The 19,327-nt window shown below is 40.8% G+C and overlaps 2 protein-coding genes across 7 annotated transcripts in view; one reads left to right on the top strand and one right to left on the bottom strand.

The window, feature by feature from the left end:
• Positions 1-205: 205 nt before the first annotated feature.
• Positions 206-10,945, bottom strand: GDE1 (glycerophosphodiester phosphodiesterase 1). Its single transcript, XM_087728980.1, has 6 exons — positions 10,616-10,945; positions 7,821-7,996; positions 7,130-7,235; positions 5,240-5,332; positions 4,100-4,311; positions 206-3,078 (listed from the first exon to the last, which is right to left on the bottom strand). Exons 1-6 carry the CDS (start codon positions 10,868-10,870, stop codon positions 2,931-2,933), a joined length of 990 nt encoding a protein of 329 aa, XP_087585106.1. The 5' UTR covers positions 10,871-10,945; the 3' UTR covers positions 206-2,930.
• A 1,574-nt stretch (positions 10,946-12,519) lies between these two features.
• Positions 12,520-19,327, top strand: part of CCP110 (centriolar coiled-coil protein 110) — a 29,500-nt gene continuing 22,692 nt past the window's right edge. For 5 of the 6 annotated variants that reach the window (XM_087701746.1, XM_087701744.1, XM_087701742.1 and 2 more), the window contains exons 1-2: positions 15,234-15,589; positions 16,649-16,777. In XM_087701746.1, coding sequence (XP_087557872.1) covers positions 15,353-15,589; positions 16,649-16,777 — 366 coding nt within the window. In that variant the 5' untranslated portion in view covers positions 15,234-15,352. Of the gene's footprint in view, positions 12,616-15,233; positions 15,590-16,648; positions 16,778-19,327 lie in introns of those variants that run through there. The other variant, XM_087701743.1, reaches the window with a different exon arrangement.

The raw sequence follows: 19,327 nt of genomic DNA, 5'->3' as shown, positions 1-19,327 counted from the left end.
ATGAGGTTTTACTTTATTATGACTTCAGAAAATGAAGGCACCGAACTATTCCTTATGACAAGAATCTCTCTCTTCAGACCTCACCAAAACTAATTGTGCATTTGAGGAAACAGGCTACATTAATTCATTTTATCATGGAAATCTGATAGTAGGGTAATATAACCACCAGGAACAATTCCTTAAACATCATTATTTTCCCTCCACATTTCTTTGTTTGTCAGGATTTTTATTTTACAGAAATTATACAGAGATTTGTACAGTACAGAGAATAATAAAGGAAACGTTGATTTAGAAAGAAAAGAAAACAAGTATAGCAGCATGGTGAAAAAAGGCAGAAAGAAATTTACAGCTCATATCAGTTTAAACAGTGGTTGGTGAAGCATGGGGGGAACTGAATATTGGAATGATGATAACCACAAGTATATATTTTGCTTGAATTACCAGCTGCACTTTAAATCAATTGATAAATAACCTTTTATTTGAGATCAAAATGAATGGCAGTTGCTAAGTCCCCGTTTCTGCTTCACCCAAATTATCCAAGTGAGAGATTGCTTAAGAAATTTTGTAAGAAATATCAAGAATTTTATTTGTGCTTGACAGCAAAAGTTTAAGGCAGCAGTTTTTGCACTAGTGTAACATTTTAGTATCACATTTTCAGATGATCACATAACCAGAATACGTGAGATAATTTATCCCCCGTTTTCCTTTTTTTCCTAGTAGTGGTTTCCATTACAGCAGTTATCCAAAATGTTGTTTTAAAAAAAACCTTTATTGCTGTAATCTTTTAACACGGTGATGTTTTACGGGGTGACACTTTCAATCCTGATGGAAACAATCCTTACAAATAATTGGCATTCTTTTGATTTGGGGCAAATCTCAATTCTGGAAAGACCTGACTGAAGAAAAACGCAGTCCAGAGAGCTGTTTCAGGTTTCTGTGAACAGATGCAATGTAAACGTTTCTTTCAAGTTAGAAATGCAAGCTTTAACAAAAGTGAACTTTTAAACCTGCAATAAATGCACCTCGCTTTTATCTTTGTAGCCCTGGTAGCTATGAAAGGCTCCCACTGCCAACTTTCATTAAATGCCGGATCACATCAAAATATATTGCACGTTGCCTTGCTACGTATTGATAAAAGAGATTAACTGAGTTATCGAAGCTGCACCTTGAATTTACGGGCAGGAGAGAGAAAATACTTGCACACCAGATATAGCTGGAAGTATTCTCCCCAACTATAGGTAGTAGTCCTCAACTTAAGACAGCAGTTGGGGCCAGAATTTCTGTCCCTAAGCGATGCAACTGTAAAGTGCCACCACATCGCTTCGCAATGGCAATTGCGAAATTGCACTCTTGATTTCCATTGTTAACAGAATCCCAGGGTAATTGGGCAAGGCAACTTCCTGTTGGTTTCCCACAATCAAAGTCAGTTGGGAAGCTGGCAGGAAGTTGCAGGGTCCAGACGAGTAAAAGGCTGTTGCTGGGAAGGAGAAGGAGGAGCCAAGGAGGGGGGAGTGTCTTGATGGTGTGGAGGGGTGTGTGATGAAGTGCATGAGAAGCGTGGCATGGGCCAGGAAGGGTAGATGAGTTGGTGAGGTGAGGATGTGAAGGGCTGTAGGTGAGGCATGGTGCTAGTTAGAGGAGGTGAACAAATGGATAGGGTCAGGGGTGGGCTTCAAAAATTTTAGTAACAGGTTTTCTGCCCAGTTGTTGGGTGGGTGTGGCCTAGTTGGCCTCCTGCACCACGGCAGGGGGCCTGTTTTCGCCCTCCCCGGCTTCCGGAGGCTTTCCTTGAGCCTCCAGGAGGGTGAAAATGGTCTCCCCCAGACTCCGGAGGCTCCCTGGAGGCTTGAAATGGGATGGGCGGGGCCAGCCAGGAGTAGGATTTGGAGGTTTGCCGAACCACACAGAATCTCCGCTAGACGATTGCCCGAACCCTAAGCAGCCCACCACTGGCACAAGCACTAGGGGGCAGGGAGGCGTGAGAAACTTACCTCAGTAACTTGCAATCTTCCCTGCGGGCTTCCCCACCGACTTTCTGGAGAAGCTGGCAGAGAAGGCTGCAAAGCTGATTGTGTGAATACGGGGCATGGGAACTGGTTGTAAGTGCAAACTGGTTGCCAGCTGCCCAGATTTCATTTGTGTGACTGTGGGAATGCTTTGATGGTCGGACATCCGAGGTTTGGTTGTAACCACCATTCGTTCAGCGCTGCTGTAACGTGGCACGTTTGCTGAATGAATGGTCCTAGCCCAAATACAGACAACCTGTGTTCTTTCTTAAGTCCAGTCCAATCTTTCAATTCATGTGAAGACTACACGGCAAGAGGTTCTTTTCCAGTGTAGTTGGTAGTTCTGTTTTGATCAAGTATAAATCAGCCATTATGATATGCCTTGCACCAGGAATGTGAAAAACTCAGATTTAGGAATAGAACATTGGGGGGAAAAACATCCAAACATTGACTGGGGTAATTGGCTATTTTTCTGAACTGATGTTCTGGATAAAACAGAGCTGTTTGGGGGCGCAAGGAGACCTCTCCAGAACGCCTCGAAACTATTTCGGATTTACTTCTGGAAAACTGCCCAACCACTGCAAGCGCAGCAGAGGCCAGGGAAGGTCCAGGGGAAAAAATGGAGCATTCATGAGTTTTCCAAAAAGTTCCATTTCCCAACCCTCTTAATTCTTCCTACCTTGTAGTATATCGGGTTTTTTTCCTTGTTTAAGCTGCACGTATCTATTTGACTAAAAAGATGCCGATTCGTTCTTGGAGGAAAAGTGCTAGTCATGAGAAATCTCCCAGCAAAAAAAGGAAGTAGCTTGGTGCAACCTGAAAAGTAATCGTTTTCCTCTCCTTGAGGAAAACGAAATAAAATCATAAAAGTCCCACTGAACTCCAGTCTGACTAAGGAAGCCAATCGGTGGGTTGAAGATCAAGCTAGTAGTGAGGGTCGCAATCCTCTAGTAAACTGTCGGTCATGTAGGTGGTCTGGAGAACATTTTCATAATACATTTTTTCAGCAAGCGTGTTGACGGTCCAAACAACAACGTGAACCCCTTTAGAGGACCAACGATTTATGTACTCCCTAAAAGGAAGAAGGCACAAATGATGAGGAGACAAGTAGTTGCATTCTGGCTTGTTTTAAAAATGTTAAAGACCTCTTTATTGTTCTGATATAGTTCTTTCAATAGATAGATAGATAGATAGATAGATAGATAGGTAGGTAGGTAGGTAGGTAGGTAGGTAGGTAGGTAGGTAGGTAGGTAATAGATGATAGATAGATGATAGATAAATAGATAGATGATAGATAGATGGATGGATGGATGGATGGATGGATGGATGGATGGATGGATAGATAGATAGACAGACAGACAGATAGATGAAGATTGGTAGGTAGGTAGAACACATCTATTAGATAGATAGGACAGATAAGACAAATAGCTAGGATAGCTAGATAGCTAGAGATAGATAAGATAGATACAGATAGATGAAGATAGGTAGGTAGACAACATCTATTAGATAGCTAGGACAGAAAGCTAGGATAGAGAGAGACAGAAAGACAGACAAAGATATACAGAGATACATATAGACAGTGATAGATAGATAGATAGATAGATTTCATTTTCACTTTAAATGTACACTAATCGGCATACATTAAAATGAAATTTCATTGCATACAGCTCTCAAAGGGTCACCACCTCCAATAAACATTACATGACAAAATAATAAATAAAAAAGTATGCATATACCCATATATATTACATGAACACATAGAAACAAGAGTCTAGTTTCAGATGTAGTGTACATGAACATGGCAAGCAAAACGAATTTTGCAAGTCTTTAAAAATCCAAAAAAGCAATTAGAGCCATTTAAATTTGGGACTCATCCAGAAAAAGCTCAGTGTAGATCCAATGTTCCTCAGGATTAAAAGCCGTTTAAATTTGGGATTCATCCAGAGAAAGCTCTCTCTACAGATCCCATTGTTCCCCAGGTCTTTGTTTCATAAATGTGACACCAGCTTGTCTTTTTTTTCTCCATGCAATCCCCCGCCAAGAACTCTTAGCAGCCACAGACTGGTGAAACTCAAGTATGCTGTTCAACTTACTGTGAAACGTAATTTTTCTGCATCAGGAAAACAGAAATGCCACAGAAATGCCACAGAAAGTTGTGCATGCTCCAGTCCATGATAACGTCGAGGGTCATAGACAAATAGTGTTTCCAATAAACAGAAAAGCGGGGCTTCCCATCCCCATAGTGACTGATGCTCCAAGGTCGGTGGGTCAGAGCTGTTATGACATTGCGGTCAGCTTGTTTCATCTAAAAGACCAAATCACACAAAGCTAAACGCGTGCATCCCGATAGCTTAATGAGGTTATAATAAACAACCTTGCCTACATTCTGGCAGCTTGGGAGGTTGTGAGAATGAAACTGCAAATCATGGTTTGTAGGAATATCCACCTTGCTTTGCATTATGATGCAAAACTTTGATATCCCACTGATTTCCCCCCCCCCCCCATGAGCATTTACTTCCAAGTTGAACAGATCTTGTTCAGAAATGCTTCAGCCTTTTTGATAGGACATCTGAAGACGAGCAGTTCAGTCAATGCAGACACACTTTAAAACACAAATATCCCACCTATGGCATACAGAAAGTTAGGAGTGGTGCAGTGGCCTGTGAATTCGATCCTAGATAGAGGCGGATATTTCTCTCTGGGCACAATGAGAATGTTATCTGCCGAACAAAACTCTGCATTGGTGACAAGAAGGGCATCTGGCCAGTAAACACTCTGCTAGATCCATTCAGTTGCCCAGACTCCACCCCGCAAGAGATTATGGGCTTGTTAAAAGAGGATGATTGCATACAGAAAGTTACCTATTACTCACTCTTTCCTCAGAGAGATGAAGTAGGGCATTAGTGTTATAAACTGAACACACACGCATAAAAAGCACCGAGACAAACACATTTCTTCACCCCTCAACCAATGTAAAACACCAATTTGATTAACCCTTAGGCTGAATCCAAACGCTTCTTACACTGATTTTCCAACATAGGGAGGGCCCACAGTTTATTGAGCATATTAAAATGAACTACATAGATGTCATTAGGGCTCCAAAAAAATAGGTAGCATATGCCTCCCTGTTTATGAGGTAACATTTTGTGCATCTTGTGTTAACGCCAAGCCTGCTCAAAAACTTATTATCATGTCACAAAATTATGATATTAATAATGATTTGAAATCTTCACCTTATAGACAATATCTGGCATAAATGAGCAAACCACACTGGTGTTGTACAGCTGTGGATATTCTAGGTAGAGCTCTGACAGGACTCTAACCGCCTGCCAGAAGAGAAAGAAAATGGCATTAAAAAAAAAATCTTTGGACAAAGACAAGTTTTTTTTTTCCTTGTACATTTCAGCTACTGAGGTGGCGCAGTGGTTAGAGTGCAGTACTGCGGGCTACTTCGACTGACTGCCGGCTGACTGCAATTTGGCAGTTCAAATCTTACCAGGCTCACGGTTGACTCAGCCTTCCTCCATCCTTCCAAAGTGGAAGGCAAACCCAGATTGTTGGGGGCAATAGGCTGACTCTGTAAACTGCTTAGAGAAGGCTGTAACAGCAGTATGAAGCGCCATATAAGTCTAAGTGCTATTGCTACTGAAGGGAATTCTTGTATAGCAGATGCTACTGATTAAAGTGGCACGTGAAGAGCGCAAAATAATTTGTGGGGTTTTTTTGGGGGGGGGAATACACATCAAAGCAGGTGAATGGAGCAGGATGTTCTAATGAACATGGAAAAGTTGCTTTCCAAAACAGCAACTTAGTTTAATTGAAAGGACACGGATTCATGGAAAGACTCGGAATTCAGCCCTAGGGACAATGGAGCTTCCAAGCTTCCATTCTTGATTTTTTTCAAATAACAGGACTGAGAAAGAGCCTTGTCAGAGGCACAGCCTCTACTTAATGGTGCTAAGGGAGAGTAACTGTACAGCGTGATCCGACAAATGCGCGCTCGACTAAAGCGCGCCGATGAAACCGCGGTGACAAAACTGCGACATCATCAACGCACCCACAACAGCGCGCCGACAACAGCGTGATTTAAGTTAAGGTACACGTTAGGTTCAGGGTTAATTTTAGGGTTAGGTTTAGGGCTAGGTTCAAAGTTAGGTTTACAGCGCGCTGTTGTCGGCGCGCTTCATCGCTCATTTGTTGGCGCGGTTTAGAACTCGCGGTTTTGTCACCGTGATTTAGTCAGTCACCCTTTTGTCGGTCGCCCTTTTGTCAGTGAACCATTGTACAGTAGTGGCGAAAATTGTGGAAACTTTTGGGGAAATTGTACAGTATTTTTGAGGTTTGATGGCTAATAACACCACTTTTTTTTTAAGTAGTACCATAAAATTATATAATTTAATCAAGAATGTAATGTAATAACTTTTATGAAGGATTTGCTATTAGAATAGCAGTTAGAAAGAAGAAAAAAATGAGAAGTACAAAAATTACACCATAGAAAAAATGAGATATACAAAAATTATCACCATGTCAGTTAGTTGGGTAACCTTTAGCATGAATTACGGCCTTACAACATCTTCCCATGGAGTGAACCAAGTCTTTTAGTTCTGCAGCTGTTATAACATGAAGCCAAGATTGAATGATTGCTTCTATTAACTGCTGGCTATATTTGGCTATACCTTTTCATAGAATATAGATAAAGAATCAACTTTGTTGTATTACATTCTTGATTAAATTATCTTTCCATTGATATATAATTTTATGGTACTATTAAAAAAAAGTGGTGTTATTAGTCATCAAACCTCAAAAATACACCTTTTTCCAAAAGTTTTCCACAATTCTGGCCACTACCGTATGTAAAGATCAGTATCTTGATGCAATGTACTCTATACTATCAGAAAAAAAATTGCCGTTAATAAGTGCCCTTAAAAAAACCAACGTCCACCAGCTCTCTGCCCCTTTCTTAACACAGCATTTCTGAGAAAACCTTTATGCAGTCATTACTTTAGCGCAATGAATAATAAATGTTAAAAAAAGCCACTTTGTTTGTTTCAGCAATGTTATCGTCAGAACATTTTGTCAAATGGAAGAGCTCTACAGGAAAGGAAAAGCTATTGAAAGGGTACCTTATCGGCATGTCCCTTGACATCAAAGTAGATGATGAGGTCGTGATGCAAACTTTCCAAAACTGCTTCTTTTAGGGTTGGTATTCTTTCCCCACGATAATCCCTCCTGGAGGAAAAAAACAACAACTCCACCATGCCTACTTGAAAGGTATGCATTTCAACAGAAAAATATCCAATAAAAAAGGAAGTATTTCCCCACTCATACTGTGCCACCACTAAAGATCCCAAGATATATTCCAGTAGAAAAGAAATTCTTAAAAGTTTTTTTAAAGATCCTTGAACAATTTAGCCCTTTAAGCACCATAAAATATGACTATTTATTGGGAAGTTACAACTCACAAAAAGCACCTGCACAGATAGCCCTTGACTTACAACCATTTATTTAGTGACTTCAAAATCATAATGGCACTGAAAAAAGTGACTTACAAACAAGCTTCACACTTACAACTGTCCCAGCATCCCCATGGGTCATTTCATCAAAATTTGGGTGCTTGCCAACCAGCATGTATTTATGATGGTTGCAGCATTCAGGGGTTGTGTCGTTGCCATTTGTGACCGCCCCAACGGGCAAATTCAACGGGGGAAGCTGGGTCTGCTTAAGGACTGTGTGTGATTTGCTTAAGAACCGTGGCAAATAAGGTCATAAAATTGGGCACAACTCAGTGAGTGAACTACGGAATTGTTCCCTTACCATAATCTATGTTTAGCAGCTGGATTAAACTGTCGAATTTCGGCAAACGTCAATTTATTTAAACTTCCAGAGCCATCGGTGGTCCTGTCCACCGTTTCATCGTGCATCAGGATAGGAACCCCATCTGCTGTGAATTCAAGGTCCAGTTCCACTCCTGTGGCTCCATTCTCAGCTGCCTTAAGAAACAAAGTCCACATTTTCAGAACAGAATACAACAAGGTGTGCTTTTCATTCAATGCATTTGGATAACTTTGCCTTGTGACAATTTAAGTCCATGAATCTAAAACGCTGAGCTTGTCGGTTAGAAAGGTCAACAGCTCGTCAGTTTGAATCCCTAGTGCCGCATAATGGAGTGAGCTCCCGTTACTTGTCCCAGCTTCTGCCAACCTAGCAGTTCGAAAGCACCTAAAAATGCAAGTAGAAAAATAGGAACCACCTTTGGTGGGAAGGTAACAGTGTTCCATGTGCTTTTGGCATTTAGTCATGCTGGCCACATGCTGGCTCTTCGGCTTTGAAACGGAGATGAGCATCAAACCCTAGAGTTGGGAACAACTAGCCTATATGTGCGAGAAGGGGAACCTTTATCTTTACCTTATTTTAAATGTGCTGAGGTTGAGAAACAAAGATCCAAGCAACGAAGCCAAAGCAAAATTGCTAGTGACAAATCCATGTTATTTCAACAGGGACAACTAAAAACAAATGTTTCAAGCTAGAGTATTTCATCCTTTGAATGTCAAAGGTGCAACCCCAAACTTCATAGTGATGGAAGATAGGCAGTTTTTCCCTGGCTTCATGCTTGGCATCACTCAGATGGGTTGAAGGGCTCCTTTGCGGCCGCTTAGAGGCTGTCAAAATAGTTGTTTTTTGTCTGACAGAACATTTGTGACCAGGTGCTGGTATGGGTTAAAGGACTTCTCTAAAGTAGCACTGACTGGAACAACCATGTTGTGCAAGGACAAGGAAAGAATGGGACATCTTACAATTGTGTAGCAGGCAATTAATTGATACAATAAACAATGCAAAAGAAGGCAGAGTTCACATTCAGAAATCAGCAACGTCTACACAAAAAATATTAGAATCTGGTTTCTACCAGCCCTTGGGAAAAGAAACAGTGTGAACAGCTTCTGTCATAAATTCCCTTCTGATCCAAGTCTACTGTACATTATCTTGGGAAACAGTTAGTTACTATAATTATCTTTAATGATTCACCAATATTTGCAGGTGATCTCCTTTGCTAATTTCCTGCCTCTGTTTAGGAGGTTCTTTGATGTTTTAATCCTTCCTATTTGCAAACCAAACAAATTAGCCTTTTCTTTATCACATATTTAATTGCAATCGCTCTTAATGGTTTTCAACAAGGCCCTCTTCATTTGTAAGATGCATCTTATTCAATAAAGGTAGCAATGGGAGGCCCATCTCATCTTTCTGAACGCTAGCCCCTCAATTCCTTCAGGAATGAGAAGCAAATATTGTAAATTAAATAACTTTCTAAAATCCATGCTGTTGCACTATTTAAATCCCTCTAAAGTTAAATCAGAAGGGTGATTTATACATAACAAAACCAGTAGAATTTCTGTGGCTGAGTATCTATAGTAAATCTGTGAAATAATCCATATATATAACGCACACACGCAATAGATATAAAATAGACACAGTACTAATACTAAACAGTATGTTTATGGGTGTATATATACATTGTACTGTAACTAAGGCAGGTAATCCCTGACTTATAACTGTTCATTTAATACACACACACACACACACTCATTCATAGATTAGATCAGTGGTTCCCAAACTTGGCAACTTTAAGACTTGTGGACTTCAACTCCCAGAATTCTCCAGCCAGCTCTGGAGAAGGAGTTGAAGTCCACAAGTCTTAAAGTTGCCAAGTTTGGGAACCACTGGATTAGATAGACAGACAGACAGACAGATATAGATGATAGATAGGTAGATAAATGATGGATGATAGATGATATATAGATACATGATAGATATAGAGATATGATGGATAGATAGATGATATAGATACATGATAGACAGATTGATTGACAGAGATGGATAGACAGATGATAGATGATAGACAGGTAGATAAGATAAATGATGGATGATAGATGATATATAGATACATGATAGCTAGCAGATGTAGAGATAGATGATGGATAGATGATATAGATACATGATAGACAGACAGGACTTCTCTAAAGTAGCACTGACTGGAACAACCATGTTGTGCAAGGACAAGGAAAGAATGGGACATCTTACAATTGTGTAGCAGGCAATTAATTGATACAATAAACAATGCAAAAGAAGGCAGAGTTCACATTCAGAAATCAGCAACGTCTACACAGATAGAGATGGATAATGGATAGATGATTGATTGATAGATAATGATAGACAGGTAGATAAATGATAGATGATGGATGATAGATGATATATAGATACATGATAAATTGCTAGACTGATATAGAGATAAATGATGGATAGATGATATAGATACATGATAGACAGACAGATTGATTGATTGATAGAGATGGATAGATTAATTTTCATCAAGAGAAGAACCAGCTGTTAACAAGGGATACCTATTTGCTGCCATCCAGATGTTTGCAGCCCAGACATACTATGCCTATTGTCCACAAAAACCACCCACCCACCAAATATTACACACACACACACACACGATTGCGTATAACACACAATCAATGCAAACCAAGACCCCCCTCCCCTCCCCCAATCATGCCCTTTACACGCAACCAATGCTACATCCACCCAAAGGACACACAAACGGCGCCCACCTGCCGGATGGCGGCCAGCGTGTTCTCGGGCGCGTCGTAGCCGCCACCGCGGTGGGCGATGCGGGCGGGGTTCCCGCGGGGCTGCACCACCTGCTGGGCGCGCTGCGGGGCGACGGGCTCCAGGCTGAAGAGGCGCAGCGCCAGGTAGAAGCCGCCCGACAGAGCGCAGGCCAGCACGGCACTCCGGCTCATCACCAGCGCCGCCAGCAACACCGTCGAGAAGGCTAGCAGCAGCCCCTCAGAGTAGCAAAACATGGCGGCGGCCGCTGCGCCTCAGGAGGAGCCAAATCTGAGGGGCGGCGACCGGCGGGGAGGCCGCCGCGGCAGCACCAGCTGCTCCCTTCTCCCTATTGCCGTGACAACACAAACCGCCCGCCGGCCAATTGCGGCCCGCGCGCGCCGCCCGCCTCAGCCAATCGCGCTACGAGAAGGCGGCAGAGGGCGGGAAAGAGGGCGGATTTTCGGATCCCGGGATCCATGGGATGGGATTGGTTCGCCGGCTGCGTCCGCCCGGCCAATCGGGAGGCCGGCCGTGCTTGACTCGTGGAGTTGCTTTGACAGTTTGAGGAGCCGGCAAAAGGCGACCTGCGAAACAATGAAATCCCGTCGTGGAATACTTCAGGCGTGACGGGAAGGGGTTGAACCTTGAAAAACTATCTGGGAAAACCTGGTTAGGATAGAGATGAAAGTCCATCAGGAAAAATTCCCACCCAAATATAAACTAGCACTGCATCCATCTCTAAATCTATATATCTTCTATCACTATCTCTATCTCTATATATATCTTATCATATCTACCTATAGCTACCATTATTTATCTATCTATCTATCTATCTATCTATCTATCTATCTATCTATCTATCTATCTATCTATCCATCCATCCATCCATCCATCCATCCATCCATCCATCCATCCATCCATCCATCTCTATCCATCTATCATCTATCTAACTATTATTCATTCTATCCATCCATCCATCTGTTATCCATCCTACCTACCTACCTTATCTATCTATCCATCTATCTATCTATCTATCTATCTATCTATCTATCTATCTATCTATCTATCTATCTATCTATCTATCTATCTATCTATCCATCCATCCATCCATCCATCCATCCATCCATCCGTTATCCATCCATCCATCCATCCTACCTACCTACCTACCTACCTACCTACCTACCTACCTATCATCTATCTATCTATCTATCTATCTATCTATCTATCTATCTATCTATCTATCATCTATCTATCTATCCATCCATCCATCCATCCATCCATCCATCCATCCATCCGTTATCCATCCTACCTACTACCTACCTACCTACCTACCTACCTACCTATCTATCTATCTATCTATCATTTATCTATCTATCTATCCATCCATCCATCCATCCATCCATCCATCCATCCATCCGTTATCCATCCTACCTACTACCTACCTACCTACCTACCTACCTACCTACCTACCTACCTACCTACCTATCTATCTATCTATCTATCTATCTATCTATCTATCTATCTATCTATCTATGGAAAAACTGTATCAAAACAATAAAGAGGTTATAGAAACATTTTTAAAATAAACCAGAATGCAACTACTTGTCCCCTCATCATTTTTGCCTTCTTTCTTTTACGGAATACGTAAATAGTTCTAAATCTATCTATCTAACCTATCCATCCGTAGAAGACCACAAAGTGGCCATCCATCCATTTCCACCCACGAATCCAGTTCCATCCAAAGGCTCCTTCTTCCCCCTCCCTTTTAAACTACAACTCCCAGAATGCAAGAGTCGAGGGGACCGCCCGACCCGGCCCTTATCTTCGGTTGCCTGGAGACGCGGCGGGAGGCTTGTAACGGCCGCCGCTTCGTCACGCCGGAAGAGGCGGGGCCGTGGCCGGCGTTGCCAGGCGCCGGGCAGGGCCAGCCTCAGTGGGCAGGAGCGGCGAAGGCGCGCGGTTTGCGCTCGTTGGAAACGGGGCGGCCGGGGAAGCCTCGGTGAGGGAGCCGCGGGGTTGCTGCGGGCCTGTGTTGGGCGGCGTTGTCGGGGGTCTGTCTGGCCTGCAGAGAGGAAGGTGGTGGTGGGGAATCATTTAAGTTGCATATAAGATGAAGCTTCTCATAATGTGCTTCATTTGGGGCTGTAGCTTAATATTATTAACATGTATATTATTTTAAGCTTGGGTTAATATTCCACCGTATTTAATGATTGAAAGTAATTAATTGAATGAATTAAATAAATGCTCATTTAATGGTTTGCTTCCTGGGAGGCTGTAACTTAATATTATTAACGTATATTATTTTAAGCTTGGGTTAATAATTCCACCGTATTTAATGATTGAAATAATTAATTGAATTAATTAAATAAATAACCATTTAATGGTTTGCTTCCTGGGAGGTTGTAACTTAATATTATTAACGTATATTATTTTAAGCTTGGGTTAATAATTCCACCGTATTTAATTATTGAAATAATTAATTGAATTAATTAAATAAATAACCATTTAATGGTTTGTTTCCTGGGAGCCTGTAACTTAATATTATTAACATGTATATTATTTTAAGCTTGGGTTAATAATTCCACCGTATTTACTGATTGAAATAATTAATTGAATTAATTAAATAAATAACCATTTAATGGTTCGCTTCCTGGGAGGCTGTAACTTAATATTATTAACATGTATATTATTTTAAGCATGGGTTAATATTCAACCATATTTAATGATTGAAATAATTAATTGAATTAATTAAATAAATAACCATTTAATGGTTTGCTTCCTGGGAGCCTGTAACTTAATATTATTAACATGTATATTATTTTAAGCTTGGGTTAATAATTCCACCGTATTTAATTATTGAAATAATTAATTGAATTAATTAAATAAATAACCATTTAATGGTTTGTTTCCTGGGAGCCTGTAACTTAATATTATTAACATGTATATTATTTTAAGCTTGGGTTAATAATTCCACCGTATTTACTGATTGAAATAATTAATTGAATTAATTAAATAAATAACCATTTAATGGTTCGCTTCCTGGGAGGCTGTAACTTAATATTATTAACATGTATATTATTTTAAGTGTGGGTTAATATTCCACCGTATTTAATGATTGAAATAATGAATTACATTAATTAAACAGTCCTTGAAATGGTTTGCTTCCAGTGAGGCTGGGCTTGATTATTGGGATTATTTTTGTTTATTTATTAATTTTATATCATCAAGCATGAATTAGATAACAGAAATAAGTATAAACCTGATGATGAATACATGAAATGAATACGAATACAAAGGAATATTAGGACAGGGACTGTAGGCATACTGGTGAGCCTATGCATGCCCCTTAAAGACCTCTTAGGAACAGGGTGAGGTCAACAGTTGATAGGTTGAAGCTGTGGGGGGTTTGAGGATGTAACAACAGAATCAGGGAGTGTATTCCAAGCATTGACCCCTCTGTTGCTGAAGTCGTATTTTCTGCAGTCAAGTTTGGAGCAGTTTACCTTAAGTTTGTATCTATTGTGAAGTTGTGTGCTGTTGGGGTTGAAGCTGAAGTATTCATTGACAGGTAGGACGTTGTAGCAGGTAATTTTATGTACTACGCTTAGGTCGGATCGGAGATCGGCGAAGTTCTAAATTGTCTTAAGCCCCAAACTCCCAAGATCCTTGAAAGTGTGCGGATCGTCTACGAGGTCTTATCCGCCCGGCTTGTATTTTGTGCTCTGATTTTTTTTCTGCCAATGTGTAAGACAGAGCATTGGTTGTTTGAGATTTGGTATTTAATTTCTTAGCATTGATTAACAAGACGCTGCTCCTATACCTTTTAGCTGCAGTTAATATGAACCTGTCATTTTAAAGCTTTGATTCTTGCGAAGCTGCCCTTAATTTTGAGCTGTACTTTAAGCTATTCCTAAACTCTACTTAATTTTTACCTTCGTTTTTTTAACTTAAGCTTCATTTGGCTTTGCTTGAAATGATCCCCTCACCCCCCTCAAACAGATGCTTGAAACTGGGAGGACACCGTTTATTCAGCTACTCCCCCCCCCCCCCACATCTTCATCCAAGCTATTCTAGAACCCTCAGCCCTGATTTAAAGATGTCATAGATGTGGAGTGTGTGTGTTTGTGTTTATGAGAAAGGATTTCTGCTTGGGATAAATGCCCGACTTGAACAAGAACAAGAAACCACACCTTTAATAATAAGGATCAACTGGGAAACTTCCTGAGAGGAAGAGGTTGCACTGGATCATGGATCTTTAAAGATCGATGTGGAGAGACTAGCTTCAAATTTAGGAGTAAAAGCAGTGGGAGTTGGGCAACTGGCGATAGGACAGGTGCCGGGGAACCTCCCAAATTTTGACCTTATTGTGCAACGGAATGGTGCCATCATCTGGGATGACAGCACATTTATTTGTAAGTTGGTCTTTTTAGTTAAGTAATCATATTAGAACCCCTTTTAAAATCAAAAACATGTTCTGCAAGATCAGATTTTGAACTCCGCGGCTGCCTGGAAGAGTTGTGAGTTGTGTAGTTTTGCTTGGCATAGATATAATAATGGCTGTCTTTTGATTTCAGTGGCGGAGGTGTTGTTTTTCATCTTGATTTCCGTAACAGTTTTTAGAGCTCTGTAGCAGGAGCCTCTTAAGTTGGCAGTGCAATTTTCCAGGCCACTAGTAACAATAACAGAGACAGATTAATCAGGGAATTGTAGGTAGAGTGACAGTTGCTGTTTCATATATGCTGAGTTGTTATTTGCTAAAGAGGGTTTGTTTTTTTTCCTTCCTCTCTCTCTCTCTCTCTCCCTGTGTCATTCTGCAGCCCAACTGCATTACGATGGAGGAATATGAGAAATTTTGCAAGAAGCACCTGGCTAGAATTCAAGGAGAGTTAATGGGGGATGCAATGTCTCCCGTCGTTCAGCGCAGAAATCTATCCCTTATTCGATTTAATGGAGTCCCCGTGCTTTCTCCTCTGGTAAGTCGGCTTAATCGTGTTCCATGGTAAAAAGAAAGGGACTAAACTTGAATCACGTTGGACACTTTGCTGTGTGTATGTTGTGAATCTTCTCCCTTGCTTTTTCTTATTTTGAGAGTAAATATGGTGGTTCACCGATGCCGCGCCGACGAATGAGCGCAGAAGCGTGCCGACAAAAGCGCTCCGACAAAAGTGCGCCTTCAACAAACAACTAATAACAACCTAATAACCCTAATCCTAAACCTAACCCTGAACCTAACCCTTACCTTAACTTAAATCACGCTTTTGTGGGCACGGTTTTGTCGGCGCATTGTTGTGGGCATGTTTATGACATTGCGGTGTTCTCGCCGCGGTTTCATCAGCGCACTTTTGTCGTGTGCGTATTTGTCGGGTCATGAAATATAGTTCCCCCCTCCTCTTTTCCATTAAAAAATGTAAGAATCCTTAAGGATGTCCACTGGGGAAATCTTTAATAATAGTCCTTTGCCAGAACTCATATGCCCGTTTCTTGCATTTTGTGAGAGCTGGGCCCAAACTTTTTACTTAATGTCTTTTCATTCCGAATTTCTCAAAATCTGAAGACTTGCTTCAATGCTTGGTGTCTTCCTTTGTGCATATGAGTCTTTTTCCTGAAGCTTTGCAATCTTATCACTTGTCACATCCCCCCACCCCCACCCTGATTTTCTGGTCAGACGTTTCTTGAGGCACTGACTGTAAATCAATTTTAAAAACCCTCCTTTTTTACCCTAAAGCAATGACATTTAATAAAAGTACAAACTCATGATTGACCCAAAGGTGCTTTTTTCCCCCTGAAAAACCAACTGGACTTTCTTGGTATTTTTTTTCCCCTTTGAAAACATTTCATTCCTCATCCAAGAAGTTTCTTCAGTTATTTTGAGAATCACATTAAGATAAAGAATGAATCACAGCCCATACATATACACATACACCCCCCACTCAAACTAGCACTGATGATGTTACCTAGTTGGATAATGAAACGTCGATATGAGCCTGCAACTAATGGATGGCAATAATAATTTGTCTCCCTTGTTTTTGCAGCTGACTGTGGAGAAGAAGAAAGAACTTCAGCAAGACAGACAGAAGGCTCTGGATCTGGAACACTGGCGACAGAATTCCAAGCAGAGGCTTTTGCTGACCCGGGTTGAGGAAATAGTTGCTAACGTACAGGTGAGTTTGGAACACGTCTTTTTATGATGGAGGAGCCTCCGTACCTGCAACAAATTTGAAAGAGAATAGGTGCTCTTTTGCTCTCCAGGAGCATAATCTCTGCTTTTATATTAGATAACATAATTAAATTGTGTTCAATAATCCTGTTGTGATTGAAATAAGGTTGTATAATATAGTAGTATAGCCTTTATTGTCATTGTACATCATGTATGTTAGATGCTCCCTGTTGGGAGAGCGAGTGCGTTCAGAGAAGCGTTGTGAGAGTTGTGTTGGAGAACACACAAACCAGCATACAGAGACACTGCAATTAAAATAGGCTTTTACTTTCATGGAAATAGAGGTATCAGAGTCCATCAAACAGTCCAAGTCATACACGGATAAGACAGTCAGTCATCAATGTCTTTCAGTTAAGGGATAATCCAAATAACATAGTCTAGTATCATACAATCAGTCTGATACACAAAGTTTGCTAACGGTTGCAAAACTTACAATAGCTCACGGCACTCAGATCAGATCAGCCCAGCATCTAACGAACAGAGAGCTAACATTCTGGCTCCCTCTTATGGCCGATTGAGGAAAACAGCAACCAATCACATTTTACAGTATGATTTAAAGAAAAAGGTATAGCATTGTTACATGATTTATATATTGCCAACCCAACCATTAGATTATATTCTTAACAATGTATACAACAAAATTGGTTTTAGCCTCCCTGGTGACAACAAATGACAACAAATACAAACAACTTAGATATTATAAAGAATAATCCCTATGCAAGTAGTTAGGAAAAAGAAAGAAAAGGAAAAATTAGTCATATATTTCTATGTCTGTGTGTGGAGTGATTGTGGTTGTGTTTAAAAGTCTGACAGCCCAAGGGTAGAAATTATTTTTAAACCAGTGGTTTCCAACTTTTTTTTTTGGTCATGCCCCACCTAAGCATCTTGAAGATCCTGCACCCCTGTGACATATAATTCTTACTTTACTCAAAAACTGAACTCTACTCATGCGGAGGAAGTGTAAAAGGCCATTAACTTGGTTTAAACAAGGTTCAAATTGCCCCCATTAAAGATCCAATTGCTCCCGCTTGGCTCTCTCTGAGCTTGTAGACATTTCATTACCCAACTAGGTAACATCAGTTCTAGTTTGGGTGTCGTGCGCGCATATATGTATGGGCTGTGATTCATCCTTTCATATATCTTAATGTGATAGAATTTGGAAGCACTTAAACCAGTGTTTCTCAACCTTGACAACCTGAAGTCCTGTGGACTTCAAGTTACCAAGGTTGAAAAACACTGACTTAAACATCTCTCGCAAATTTATTGGAGCACAACTTTTAAGTAATCCCAGTTTACAATAATAATACAATACAATAGCAGAGTTGGAAGGGACCTTGGAGGTCTTCTAGTCCAACCCCCTGCCTAGGCAGAAAACCATATACCGTTTCAGACAAATGGCTATCCAGCATCTTCTTAAAGACTTGCAGTGTTGGGGCATTCACAACTTCTGGAGGCAAGTTGTTCCACTAATTAATTGTTCTCATTATCAGGAAATTTCTCCTCAGTTCTAAGTTGCTTCTCTCCTTAATTAGTTTCCACCCATTGCTTCTTGTCCTGCCCTCAGGTGCCTTGGAGAATAGTTTGACTCCCTCTTCTCTGTGGCAACCCCTGAGATATTGGAAGACTGCTATCATGTCTCCCCTGGTCCTTCTTTTCATTAAACTAGACATACCCAGTTCCTGCAACCGTTCTTCATATGTTTTAGCCTCCAGTCCCCATATCATCTTTGTTGCTCTTCTCTGCGCTCTTTCTAGAGTCTCAACATCTTTCTTACATCGTGATAACCAAATCTGGATGCCGTATTCCAAGTGCCTTATAAAGTGGTATTAACACTTCACGTGATTTTGATTCTATCCCTCTGTTGATGCAGCCTAGAACTGTGTTGGCTTTTTTGGCAGCTGCTGCCCACAGCTGGCTCATATTTAAATGGTTGTCCACTAGGACTCCAAGATCCCTCTCACAGTGACCAAAACTGAATGCAGTATTCCAAGTGTGGCCTTACCAAGTTTACTTCTACTAAATGTAGAATTTGGACACTTTTGATCCGGAAACAAATCTGGTAGTTTTTAAAGTGTTGACATTTCCTCTTTATTATGGTTATACTGTAATGAACCAGTTGTAAATAGGCACAGGGGCCTGTCCCTCCCTCTCATAAATTTCTGTGTATTTTCTTCCTGGAGACAGCCCATTAAGGTGGGTGTTGACACCGTTACTATTTGAACTAAGGAGATCGGTGTGGTAACTGGAAGGGATGAATGAGATTGTCCTGGTGCTTGATGGGCACAATGCAAGGGTATTTCAACCAACAATGCCGCTTTGTTGCTTTAGCTGGCGTGATAACAGGAGCCCAAACACGCACTATTCAATTTTGTGCTGTGTTTACTAGTACACGCTTGGCAACCATTACCCAGCCCGGGATTCAGAAGAGTGTGCCAAGAATACAACAATAACCACTTTACGTTTCTTCCACACAGTGTGTATTTTTCACCATGCC

The sequence above is a fragment of the Thamnophis sirtalis genome, unplaced genomic scaffold, assembly GCF_051295495.1.
Source record: "Thamnophis sirtalis isolate CommonGarterSnake01/CBP01778 unplaced genomic scaffold, rThaSir2_p1.2 scaffold_14, whole genome shotgun sequence".
NCBI classification, from domain to species: Eukaryota; Metazoa; Chordata; class Lepidosauria; order Squamata; family Natricidae; genus Thamnophis; species Thamnophis sirtalis.
Note: the sequence above shows the minus strand (reverse complement) of the source record. Positions and strands in the feature narration are given on the sequence as shown.